This window comes from Oncorhynchus mykiss, chromosome 8 (assembly GCF_013265735.2).
Source record: "Oncorhynchus mykiss isolate Arlee chromosome 8, USDA_OmykA_1.1, whole genome shotgun sequence".
In the NCBI taxonomy this organism is placed as follows: domain Eukaryota; kingdom Metazoa; phylum Chordata; class Actinopteri; order Salmoniformes; family Salmonidae; genus Oncorhynchus; species Oncorhynchus mykiss.
Window position 1 is genome coordinate 19,169,829 of NC_048572.1, and position 13,046 is coordinate 19,182,874.

The 13,046-nt window shown below is 41.7% G+C and overlaps 2 protein-coding genes across 21 annotated transcripts in view; both read right to left on the reverse strand.

Annotated features, from left to right (window-relative positions):
* LOC110529549 (protein THEMIS) overlaps positions 1-564 on the reverse strand; it is an 8,214-nt gene extending 7,650 nt beyond the window's left edge. The window contains exon 1 of the mRNA XM_021611808.2: positions 257-564. Within this exon, the coding sequence (XP_021467483.1) occupies positions 257-356 (100 nt within the window). The 5' untranslated portion in view covers positions 357-564. The remainder of the gene's footprint in view (positions 1-256) is intronic.
* Positions 565-944: 380 nt separating this feature from the next.
* LOC110529548 (receptor-type tyrosine-protein phosphatase kappa) overlaps positions 945-13,046 on the reverse strand; it is a 163,225-nt gene continuing 151,123 nt past the window's right edge. For 7 of the 20 annotated variants that reach the window (XM_036984933.1, XM_036984931.1, XM_036984935.1 and 4 more), the window contains 17 exons: positions 12,417-12,604; positions 11,273-11,360; positions 10,911-11,044; positions 10,759-10,776; positions 9,974-10,010; positions 9,753-9,850; positions 9,446-9,562; positions 9,089-9,243; positions 8,340-8,475; positions 8,034-8,183; positions 7,582-7,755; positions 4,735-4,752; positions 4,302-4,433; positions 4,023-4,148; positions 3,080-3,243; positions 2,744-2,879; positions 945-2,158 (listed from right to left, as the gene is read on the reverse strand). In XM_036984933.1, the coding sequence (XP_036840828.1) occupies positions 2,105-2,158; positions 2,744-2,879; positions 3,080-3,243; positions 4,023-4,148; positions 4,302-4,433; positions 4,735-4,752; positions 7,582-7,755; positions 8,034-8,183; positions 8,340-8,475; positions 9,089-9,243; positions 9,446-9,562; positions 9,753-9,850; positions 9,974-10,010; positions 10,759-10,776; positions 10,911-11,044; positions 11,273-11,360; positions 12,417-12,604 (1,925 nt within the window). In that variant the 3' untranslated portion in view covers positions 945-2,104. The remainder of the gene's footprint in view (positions 2,159-2,743; positions 2,880-3,079; positions 3,244-4,022; positions 4,149-4,301; positions 4,434-4,734; positions 4,753-7,581; positions 7,756-8,033; positions 8,184-8,339; positions 8,476-9,088; positions 9,244-9,445; positions 9,563-9,752; positions 9,851-9,973; positions 10,011-10,758; positions 10,777-10,910; positions 11,045-11,272; positions 11,361-12,416; positions 12,605-13,046) is intronic. The other 13 variants (XM_036984940.1, XM_036984948.1, XM_036984947.1 and 10 more) reach the window with 7 other exon arrangements.

A 13,046-nucleotide genomic window follows, 5' to 3' on the forward strand; every position in this document is an offset into this window, starting at 1 on the left:
ATAATTCATTTATTAAGAATTTATATACTATTCATGAAAACGTATACATTTTACCAAACAATATTTTTTTCAAAGCTCCAGTTAAAAATAATAATTGACATCAGTTATATGTTGAATTTTGTAACGTGAAATACCTAATGTTTATATAATTGCATAGTAAAATACTGCATAGCCTTGACCCGTTACTTTAAACTCAAATTATATTATATTCCAGTCCATTGAAAAATGACTTAAATAAGGGCTTCTTCAGTCTTACCTTGGAAATAATATCCAGATTGTATCTGCAGTACTCTAGGGAGAGACTTGGCATCAAGAGAGCGGGTGAACTTTTCCAATGTCATAGCCATCCTTTCCATTTGGACCCTGGGTGACCCAGACTATGTGTACACTAAAGGAAACCTAGAGAGGAGATGCCATCTTCTCCATGGATCAGCAAAAGGTTGACCCGAGGTTTTGGTATAACCTAAGTGCCAGTGCTTATATTTTAGTATGAAGTCTCTCTATACCCTACAGTGAACAACTCAGTGACACAGAGAGAGAGAGCAGTCATCTATGAGTCACGAGGGCTGCAGCAGGTGTTACAGGAGCACACACACTGCAGCCGGAAACCAGAAACAACTAACCACAACTCACTAAGTAGCTATGAGAACAACGCTACAGAACAATGGTATATCAGTCACAATACCTATGATTCACATCACACCAGAAAATGACACTTGTAAGTGTTTAGTGACTTGCAGTTCTGCAAAGCACTGGATTAGAGTGGAAATGAAAACACAAAAGGCAGCACAGTGTCTTCAGACAAATATATCTGTATCTAACATGTAGTGATCAGATTAAAACAATAAAGTGAATCGTTTGTGAACAGCTAACATATCACACATATGACCAAACTAAACATCATCTCGCCTGCAATGATACTAACGATGTCTTACACAATGACATTTTATTCAAAGATTTTTTTATTTTTTTATTACAGCCAATAAGCCAACAGCTACAGACAAAATAATGTATGAAACATGACTAAACTGCACATGATAATGACTTGCTTCCTTTTCTCCAGGAGGTCCACTCATGTCCCACATCAGTATGGCTGGCCGCACACCTGCCTCTGCTGCGTTGGCTTACATCCTAATAAGCTGTATCTAATACTGATTAGAATTCCCCTTTTTTTCTCCGCCATGTTTCTTTTGTTTTTCCAAAATACCATTGCAGGTTGAGAGATCATCAGAAAAAAATATAACTATTTTATAGTCACCACTTGACCTTCTGATATTCTATCTGCATGGGTAGAATTCACAAGCATTATTTTACACAAATAAACCACTAACATCACATAGAGGATAAGAAAAATTTGAAAACAAGATACACTACTGAAATGGATTCTAATACTTATAAACAACAATAAATGTTTACAGTTTAAAGTCATAGCTAGGTAAAAATGGAATGAAGATGATTGTTTTTAGCTTTCAAAAAATAATACAAGTAAACAATAAATACAAACAATATGCTTTATCCATATAGACATATTTACATAAGTCTTTGGCTTATGATTAAGATTTGCTACAAAATAAAAACCAAAATGAGTCAGCCATCAGAGCACGATACAAACATTACCAAGCCAATGTCACGTTAGCACTTCTATTCATGTATAGAGCGCAATATTTTTTCTTTCACATTTGTGATGGACTTCTATAGAAATATATTGTTCGTTGACAATAATGCTGATAATATAGAAGAAAAAAAAGTTTGCTTTTTTTTTGTTGTTGCATGCAACACCTTGGCATTAGTGTTACCCTTTTCGACAATGGCTGCACAAAATAATAACTGCATCTACAAAAGACATTGAAGCAAATGGGGCCTAGTGGCCGACACTTGTTTCTGTGGCACTGAATACGGCGAAGTACTGTACAATGGAGACATTTACAAACCACTCACATCATACTCCCAGTACAACTAGAAACATTAAAGATTTCTCAAAAAAAAATCCCAAACCATCTATAGCAGTCTGTATGTGCTTAGTTAATGATGTCCGCCTCCACCCAATCTGTAGCGGTGGAATGGTTGCCAAGATCCAGAGTTCTGTTCCGTCCCGTCTTCTTGGTTAAGAGGTCTCGATGAACTCCAGAGCAAGGTCGTAGCAGAAGCGGTACTGATCCTGTTCAGAAGAAAACACATTGTATTAACCGCTGTGGTGCTAAACACGGTACAACAGAATATGATGAAAGATACAGTAATAACATGCTGATAACAAGTTGAATCACTACTGAAAGGTATTTTCAATTCTTAACATAAAAATATGTTATCTATTCTCTGGCAGTGAATTTAAGAGGGAACTTTAACACAGGGCTGCATAGGCTGTGTAAAGGATGAGGTGAGGAGTCTTTCATGTTAGCCCACAACAGTTTATTTTAAATACTCAACAGACTCTTCTGTTCACTTCTCGGTGATCCATAACATTATCATTGTTGGATAGTTTTGACAATATTGCTTGGCTAAAATGTATTTAAACACAATCTGCAAAACAAATCTAATGTGAGGTGTTGCTATCTGTTCTCTAATACCTCCATATTATTGACAGACTTCTCTCACGATTTCTCCAGGAAATATCATAAGTGAATATCACCAGAAATGAGAGGTGGCGTAGGCCTATGCTGATATATTAGCACCATAATGAGTCAGAGATACATCTGTCTGAAACTCAGTTTGACTGATCTGGAGTCAGTTAGTTGGCCTGTCTTACCGGGCTGTCCACCATGTTGGGCTTGCTGTTCCTCAGGCTCTTGACTGCGTGGAACACGTCCACCACATTCTGCCTCTTGATCATCTCACACACAATGCTGATAGCACAGAACATCCCACTGCGCCCGCCTCCGTTTCTACAGCACAGGAACACAAGGGTAGAGGTGTGAGGTTGGCTGGGTGACTTTTCTACTGAACTGCTAAACTTGTGAAATATAATAGGTGGGTGCAGGTGGAATAGAGATGATCAGATTTTTATTTGAAAGCATGCATGTAGGTGTTAGTGTGTGGGAGTGGTGGTGGTGGTGGTGGTGGTGGAGGGTGTGTGTACACTCACAGGCAGTGGATGATTGTGCGTCCCTCTCCCTCTTCACACTCCTCCTGCCACTTGTCCACCTGCAGTATGAGCTTCAGGAAGGAACGCTTTGACGCTGGGACTTCTCTGTGGGCTGCCCAGCCCAGGTACTGAAACTGCCTCACCATCAGATAGCCCTCCTGAGGCTGTGGGGAACACAGAAGCACACATCAGCAACGGCAGCCATTTTGGCTCTTACTCTCAACTTCATAGCATTATTCTCATCGAACCATCCAAGTACTATAACCTTGACTGGTATCCTCACCTTGAGTTGTGTCTGAAGGCCCATAGTGACAAAATCCACAGCCAGGCACTATCATAATTAGCATAGTCCAAATTCAAGCATGTAAAGAGACGGTTAGATGTTAGCAAAGCTGCATTGCAAGCAGAAACTCTCTCAAAAGCACTTTCAACTAAGTTTGGTGGTTGGATGAGTTTGCAGGAATTTTGTTTACGCGCATTATACTGAAATAATTGCTGAAATTGTATCACTCAAAACTCTGTTGTTTGCTGTAACATGGACAATAAAGTTGTATTGTATTCCATTGGGCACTCAGATGTGGATTGATTTAGCAGACGTGAACGAACTCACCGGTGGCTTGATGGAACTATCAGACAATTGGAATATTCAGATATTACTGCAAAAGTAACCACATTCTTGCGGGGAAGAAAACATGGACAGGTTCTTCATGAGTATCGACACTACCAAACTTAGTTTGAAGTGCTTTTGAGGAAGTTTCTGCATCCAATGCAGCTTTGCTAACATCGGTCCGTCTGTCAACATTCATGAATTCAGACGATACTAATTATGCTAGCTCCTGGCTGTGGCAAAAGTAAACAATCGATTGTTGTGGGTTCTATCACAATTGGCCTTCAGACACAACTTAAGGTAAGGGTAATACATTATGGGATACTAGCTACTTACTCTAGTGAGGTTACATATTCTGAAGAGACGGCTGATGACGTCACAATCCATGGAGCAGGACATGCATTCAACTTGGACAGGACCGTAGCGAAGCGTCCCCTCTTCAGGCCAATACTGAGGGCAGCCCTGATTGACAACAACAACAACAACAACAACCTTAGCAATGACATGTACCTTCACTCAAACCTTAGGAACCGTATTCGAAAATGCACAATGACATTTGGAATCAGGGTCCACAGCAGTGAATGCAAGAGGGTGAGGTGGTCAGGTATTTATTACCTGCGCTAGGTCAATCTCGTTGAGCATCACCAGGGAAGTGCAGCCGTAGTCATACACCAGCCTCCAGAAGTCCTTGACTGTGTTGGGCAGAGGGTGCTGGGTTACGATGAAGGCCGCTGGCTGTCTGTAGCTCTACAGTGGACGAAAGTCAACAAAGAACCATGTAACATCTCATAGCACTGAGTCTGCAGACATACAGAGAACACATTCTAGGCAATATGATACATCTGTCACAATGAACAATGTGACCATGCAAGGAATGTGGAGAACTTTCACATTTAAAACCAGGGCAATCCTTGGGGTGGGCATGCTTCTAGCAACCTTATATCAATTAAATGAAGTTCTGCTGACATACATCTTAATTAAGCCATGAAACAAATCCAGTATAGTTAGAAGCATTTCATTATTGAGAAGGGAAAAGTTCAGAAATTACCTGGTATTCTTCTGACGGCTTGGTTAGAAAAAGTCCAAAAGTTTGTAAAACGTACGAGGAAGTGATTTAAAATTGCCCTCCAAATAAAAAAAGCTCATAATCTGGCAAAACTCTCTGTGCATATGAAATACCATCTCCCCAAGGTCTATGTCAAGACATAGGTTTTTATTCATAGAGGTTTGTCTCATTCAGATACAAATTTCAAATTTCTATTGGAGTTCTAGCAAGGACTGAGATGAGGATTTGAATTCAACCTCTTTGCATAAAATATACTGTATAACACAGAAGAAAAAAGCATGGTCATGTTTAGGAAGGTCACCAACCACATTATCTCTGCTATATGCAATGTATTGCAAGGAGGGTACAGCTATGGGGTGGCTTCTCATCCTTCTATCAAGTACACATCTATGACAAGATAATTCCCAGAAGATGGATTCACTTTCTGGCACAGATCCTGATATCAAACTAAGATAATCCTGATCCAAGAGTTCTAATAGTGATGCATACTGTTGTAATATGTGGATACGGTTGTAATACGGTTGTAATATGTGGATACGGTTGTAATACGGTTGTAATATGTGGATAAGGTTGTAATATGTGAAAACTGTAGTAATATGTGAAAACTGTTGTAAAGTTACCAGCTGGAGTATTGTTTGAACTAATAATAAAATATAATGTGGTTTATACACTGCACTTGTTTCACTTACCCCGGCCTTCTATCAGACGGATCAAACTTAGTGGGGGGACTTCTGATTTATTTGAAAATCCAAATGATTAAAAGAACAAGTGTAATTTAGGTCCATGTGAATAGCCATCTTGAAGAATACTGTCAGATTGATATAGTTGAAGAGTTAGATGACCAAAATTGTTTTCTTAAATGTATAAAAATGTAGCAATTTTTTGTGTGTTATTTTCATTAACATCACTACTTGAACTGCCAGAAAATAATAGAAGGATAGCCAAAAAAATAACTAAAAGCCTTGAGCACACATTAAAGATACAATGAATATCAGTCCTCTAACATTTTCCAAAAGAGTACAGAAAACAGAACAGTATGCACCTGGATTTGTCTCTAGCTTTCTGTCGCTACTACACATTCAGACAACATCTAGTTCACTTAGTAAGTCGAGTGAGTGTGTGTGTGTGTGTGTGTGCATACAGTTGAAGTCGGAAGTTTACATACACTTATGTTGGAGTCATTAAAAGTTGTTTTTCAACCACTCCACAAATGTCTGGTTAACAAACTATAGTTTTGGCAAGTCGGTTAGGACATCTACTTTGTGCATGACACAAGTAATTTTTCCAACAATTGTTTACAGACAGATTATTTCACTTATAATTCACTGTATCACAATTCCAGTGGGTCAGAAGTTTACATACACTAAGTTGACTGTGCCTTTAAACAGCTTGGAAAAGAACAGAAAATGATGTCATGGCTTCTGAAAGGCTAATTGACGTCATTTGAGTCAATTGGAGGTGTACCTGTGGATGTATTTCAAGGTCTACCTTCAAACTCAGTGCCTCTTTGCTTGACATTACGGGAAAATCTAAAGAAATCAGCCAAGACCTCAGAAAAAAAATTGTAGACCTCCACAAGTCTGGTTCATCCTTGGGAGGATTTTCAAAATGCCTGAAGGTACCACATTCATCTGTACAAACAATAGTACGCAAGTATAAACACCATGGGACCACGCAGCCATCATACCGCTCGGGAAGGAGATGCGTTCTGTCCTAGAGATTAACGTACTTTGGTGTGAAAAGTACAAATCAATCCCAGAACAACAGCAAAGGACCTTGTGAAGATACTGGAGGAAAACGGTACAAAAGTATCTATATCCACAGTAAAACGAGTCCTAAATCAACATAATCTGAAAGGCCGCTCAGTAAGGATGAAGCCACTACTCCAAAACCGCCATAAAAAAAGCCAGACTACGGTTTGCAACTGCACATGGGGACAAAGATCGTACTTTCTGGAGAAATGTCCTCTGGTCTGATTAAACAAAAATAGACCTGTTTGGCCATATTGACCATTGTTATGTTTGGAGGAAAAAGGGGGAGGTTTGCAATCCAAAGAACACCATTCCAACTGTGAAGCACGGGGGTGGCAGCATCATGTTGTGGGGGTGCCTTGCTGCAGGAGGGACTGATGCACTTCACAAAATAGATGGCATCACGAGGAGGGAAAATGATGTGGATATATTGAAGCAACATCTCAAGAAATCAGTTAAAGCTTGGTCGCAAATGGGTCTTCCAAATGGACAATGACCCCAAGCATGCTTCCAAAGTTTTGGCAAAATGGCTTAAGGACAACAGAGTCAAGGTATTGGAGTGGCCATCACAAAGCCCTGACCTCAATCCAAAAGAAAATTTGTGGGTAGAACTGAAAAAGCGTGTGCAAGCAAGGAGGCCTATAAACCTGACTCAGTAACACCAGCTCTGTCAGGAGGAATGGGCCAAAATTCACCCAACTTATGGTGGGAAGCTTGTGGAAGGCTACCCAAAACATTTGACCCAAGTTAAACAATTTAAAGGCAATGCTACCAAATACTAATTGAGTGTATATAAACGTCTGACCCACTGGGAATGTGATGAAAGAAATAAAAGCTGAAATAAATAATTCTCTCTACTATTATTCTGACATTTCACATTCTTAAAATTAAGTGGTGATACTAACTGACCTAAAACAGGGACTTTTTACTAGAATTAGATTAAATGGCAGGAATTGTAAAAAACTGAGTTTAAATGTATTTGGCTAAGGTATGTAAACTTCCGACATCAACTGTACATGCATGTGTATATGCATTTATATACTATGTTTATGCATGCATGAGGGGAGAGGACACTTACATCCATGAGGGCAGCGTTGATGTAGTTACTGCTCTCCCCGTCGATAGTGATGAGGAAGGGCAGACAGCGGTCTGGAGGCAGCATGTCCATGAAGCGGTTCTTCTCGTGGTTCCTGGGAAGCAGGGCGATGCTGCAGTCCTCTGGCTGGGGCTGAGGGGTCACCGAGTTCAGTGTCTGAAAACAACACAAATAACATGAAACCACAAGTCAGGGAACATTGTTTGTTAGGAGACATGGGATATGTCCCAAATGGCACCCTATTCCCTTTAGAGTGTACTACTTTTGACCAGAACCCTGGTAGTCGACTCTATAGGGAATAGGGTGTCATTTGGGACGTAGTCATGATCTATTTCCCTGTCTTTATTGCCGTTTTTTATTGTTGTACGAGACATGAAAGCCTGAGGAGTTAAACAGAACTTTATGCCCCAATAAATATGGAAGGCCTCCAGTACCTGGAATTCATCTTTGAGGTGTGAGGAGTTGCTCTGTGAGTCTATCCTGATCATGTCGTAGTAAGCTGCTTTGTACTCGCAGGCAGGGATGGCCGTCTCGCCACACAGACAGGCTTCTAGGATGGCGTCATGGATGAAGATGTACTGCTCCTGTGGCCGGACCACAGACACACACTCAGCAAGGGGAAGGCACTGCATCTCCAGACAGTCCATACATACAGTAGCATGAAATGCACAGACGGACAGTAATGGTGAATGGTGTTAATGTTAATTGGTGAGGTGTGTGGCAGTGGGTCTAGTAGTCACCTCAGTCTGTACCATGTTGATGCGTCTGGAGCGCAGAGCCTTCACACAGTTGTAGATGTCCACCACGCCCTCTCTCTCCGCCATGTCCAGCATGATGTCGATGACGATGTAACAGCCTGTGCGTCCGGCTCCGGCGCTGACCAGGGAGAGAGGGCAGCGAGAGGACCGGAAGGTGAGCATGGCTGCACAACACTACACTTCAACAGCCTACATATCTAACCTTTGTACAGTACACACAACAATGACGCTCAATCCATAACCCCCCCCCCCCCCCTCCCCCAATACACATGTAAATATTGGACTATAAATTGTGTCTCCCTGTATTATACTGATGCTTATTCTATTCTACTGAGCCATTTACTTTATGTTCCTATTCTTATCTTGTATTATTTATTATTGTTGTTGCATTGTCCAGAAGGAACCTGCAAGTAAGCACTTCATTGGACGATGTATACCATGTGTATCCTGTACATTCGACTAATAAAACATGAAACTTGAACTGTGCACACGACTAAATTGACAAGCGTGTGCATTGTTCAACAACATCCACAACAACCACATCCTGCCAAGGGGCACGGTGAAATTGTATCAACAGTAGGCTAGCTGTGGTTGATAATATTGAAGCATGCTAGCTAGTCCGTGTGCACACTTCACATGTGAGAGATCAAATAAAAGTTCATCGGAAGCACCTGTTTTCTCAGAATATCTGGCTGTGAGAGCGTAGAGGAAGTGACGTGTTAGGGGCTTACCTGCAGTGCACCACGATGGGCCCAGCGCTGGGGGGGTTGGAAATCTTGACCCGGCGGATGAAGGAGAGGAGGCCCGTGGCGTGGTAGGGCACTCCGTGGTCAGGCCAGCCGGTGAAATGAAACTGCTTCACCTCGCGCAGCTCATTAAAGCCTCTCTGATGACAGAGAACATGCAGGTTATTAGTTCACAACTGGTCTGGGTCCAGTCTGAATTCCACATTTGCAATATGTGTTGATTTTAAGGGTCAATCATACAACAACAAAGTGGTGGATGTACCAATCCCAGATTGCCCCTTTAACGGTTATAGATCAAACTGTTGAACATAGGCGTGAGGAGTGGATAAAGGAATGACTCACCCTCTCCAAGGTGAACGTTCTGACCACATATTCAGCAAGGGGCTCCACTTCCACAAACGTCACTTTGAAATCACCATAGACCTCAGCATCATCGGGCCAGTACTTGTAACACTTCACCTACAAGAACATGAGTATTTAATTCATTTAAAACAAAAGACATCTTTAAATACTACACACACATCAATACACACAATATATGCCCAGGTATACAGTATGTAAGATTAATATATGAAGACTGATCAAGGGCCTATAGTACATTGGCCTCTTGTGCTTTTGGATCTGGCAGTAATATGACACTGTCACCTACCCGTCCAACTTCCACGAGGTTGGTGACCATGACGATACAGGCAGACTGCTCTTGCCAGACCATCCTCCAGAAATCATAGACTGTCTCATGGACAGGCCCTGGAGAGGACAACACATATCCATCAATCAATCAATGCAATATGTGAACTAAATACAACGCAATCTGATAACTATATGAGAATCAAATCATTCTTTAGAGGTGGGAGGGGTACTTATTCTTACCTTGAGTTGCAATGTAATGACTTGGCCTCTGATACCCCTGAAAAGTGCAACAATCACAATATGTTAATATCATTGGGTAATACTTTTATATAGTGTAGCAACAACAGCAGACTACTACATACCACACCGTGCCTCAACCCCAGCTTGGACTGCATGAGATCTATCTTCATGAATGTCAATGGCTTTATGTGCTAATATGCACAGAGCTGTTCTCATGTATCCATTCATTCACTAATAGAAACTTTCAATGAGAGCACATTTCCTTCTTGTGCCTTGACTATCTGTCCATTAAATTGACATGTATTGCTTTGTGAAGCTCAACTCCGGTGTACTTTAATTGCCAAGAATGTTTCATTATTGATTACTTCGTAGGAATTCTACATTATTGTAATTGGCTGCTTATGTACTAAGTTCCTTTATAGAGTCAATAGGTCCTAACACTCCAAACGATCCCTATCAGATTTGATCTGGCTGGGTACAGGCACAGTAGGGGAGGCAACAAAAGAAAAACACAGGCGACCACCGTCTTGTAAATATAACAACCATTCCTATAGAGAACAGTAGCACACGGTTCAGGGATGTACACGTCGGGCATGAGGACATGTGAAATGAGAGAAGCTGATGAACAACAGAATGGTAGGATCAAATCAAAAAAGAGGGGGGGTGGGAGACGGGAGAACATCTCATGCGTTTCCGTGCAGATGTTGTTAGAAGTAACCAGAGGTGAACGAGGAGGGAGAGTGGGAAACATGAGGTGTGGTGAGGTCCCCTACAGTGATACTTACATCCCTGTACAGCCATATCTACAGCCCAAATCATAGGCAAGAGTGAAAGAAAGCACAACAATGTCAGTGAGTACAAGCACTTTGACTGAAGGAGGGAAATAAAAGCTGTATTCATATTGTTGACAAAGACATGCATAGAAGGCCTCACATACGAGAGAAGGACGGTCGTGTCGCACACGTTCGCCAATGGAGGAGGCTGCGCCACTTACGTCAATGTAGTTGGCGTTGATGTAGTCAGAGGAAGGGTCGTCTTCCATTGGTTGCAGGATCACTCTAGAATGATCGTCTGTAAAACAACATGGGTTAATAGGCTGGCTAGTTTTATTTCCCCGACAGCAAGTCCAATCGAAATTATTCTTCCACATTTTCTGAGATTAGGAGGAGTCAGGCAAGGATATGATAACATATCAATTTTATGGTTTGCCATTTTAATAAGCTCATTCCTAAAAGGACACTAGCCAAAAGAAGGCATTAACACCTAGCAACTTTATTAGAAGTTAAATACAAGACTTACATGCAATGATGTTTCCATAGCGGTTCTTGGTTCTGTTAGTGTCTTTCTTTGCCACGTCCCAGGAAGCGGACTGGCCTTCAAAAAAACTCTGCATACCAAACAGAATGAAACAGAGTGAGTGAGGCTGATAAGAAAACACATTTAGCAAGTATGTACAACACTACTGCCTAGACGGTGGGTAAGGCACTGCAATATAATCAAAAGGCAGTTTTCTATGGACTTTTCTATTGTATGTCTGTCGAAGAACCATCACTTCAAAGCTTCGATGTCTGGCCTGTTGGGTCTCAGAAAACAAGACACACAAGGTGGCAAATGCGACAAAATTCCTGGCAACAATGTGGCCAATAAAAAAAAGTTAAATGAATTATTCTACTGTCCATTGAAGTACAAAGGGCTGGAGAGTAAATGCAGTGTGGGGTTTGATGCTCAAAACCTCTACATTTGGTCTTCACCAATGTGATCATTATCTAATACTATAACAGGACGTCACATTTAAACAGACACAATTCCACTAGAATGAACAACAGCATAATTGTGAAGTAATCTCTGGGGAGATGACTATCAGAGCTGAGCCATAGAAGTCTTTGCCTGTAACTTTTTTCACAACACTCTAAACTAAGCCTTTGATCTTTCAAAGGCTGCAGAGCAAGAAACTGAACGTCTCTAAACCTCTGCAAGCAGTGTAGAGCGTCTCACTTGCAAACCACCCGCTGACAGGAAACTCTCTGTGCAGGGCTGTGGTCGCCCATCCAGTCTACACAGCGAGCGGTGCAGAACCACGACAGGATGTGACACAATCCCTATAACATTTTAGCTTGTTCTTCACTGAAGGAATATTGTATTTTTTAAGAACGTCCCAGAAATGGAGTTGTATGTTTAATTTGAACCAGATTAGAATTGCATGAAGTTAAAGGTGTGTTGACGGTTTGAATAGCGAGACTATAAGGAAGACTGCCTTGAGGGCTGAGGACCACATACATTTAGCTAAGCTGTATGGTGGCCCTAAGGGTCTGTCACTTAATTTTAAAAGCTACTCTGCCATTTAGGACCACCGTAAATATGCTATGTTATAAGTATAAACTAGAGTCTTAAGGCCTTGTGTTATGTAATGGGTATACTGTAGACTAGAGTCGTGGGGTCTGACCTCATATTCCTCCTTGAAGCCGTAGCTGTCGGAGGTCTTCATCAGGTTTATGTGTTGGAGCAGGTCAGCCACCCTGATGGCTGGGTGCAGCTGACCGGTCTGGTAGGGCGACTCTGTCCCCTCACAGTGGTACCGAGGGACGTCCAGCAGCCGACTGGACTCTGCAGCAGCTGCAGTGTGGTTCTCATCTGTCCAGGGAAATCACACGTTGGTGAGGAACACACAGGCTTGTGAAGGACCATTATCATTCAACATCACAAACACTCACAGAGCACATATCTGACCTGTGTGGAAATCATGACGAATCCCTCATTATAACCACATTGGGTGTGATTCTCTTACAAAACAACATGGTTTTCTTGCAAAAATGGCAATGAACATAGCATTTTCTTTCTGGCAAATAACATGGCTCCTGCCAGTACACTATGTATCTAAAGCAACTCCCTAGTGAAACAGCTAAGCTGTGAGGGATGTAAGCCACATGGCACCTGGCAGCCACTGACGTGTCGAGTCAGCTTGGTGAGTGGGCAAGACGGAGGTTGAAATAGTCGAGGAGTGGTGTGCCTGCCTTTCCCAGCAGACAAACAGATGGACAGACACAGGGGCTTCACTGAGAGGCAGTGTGAGGGT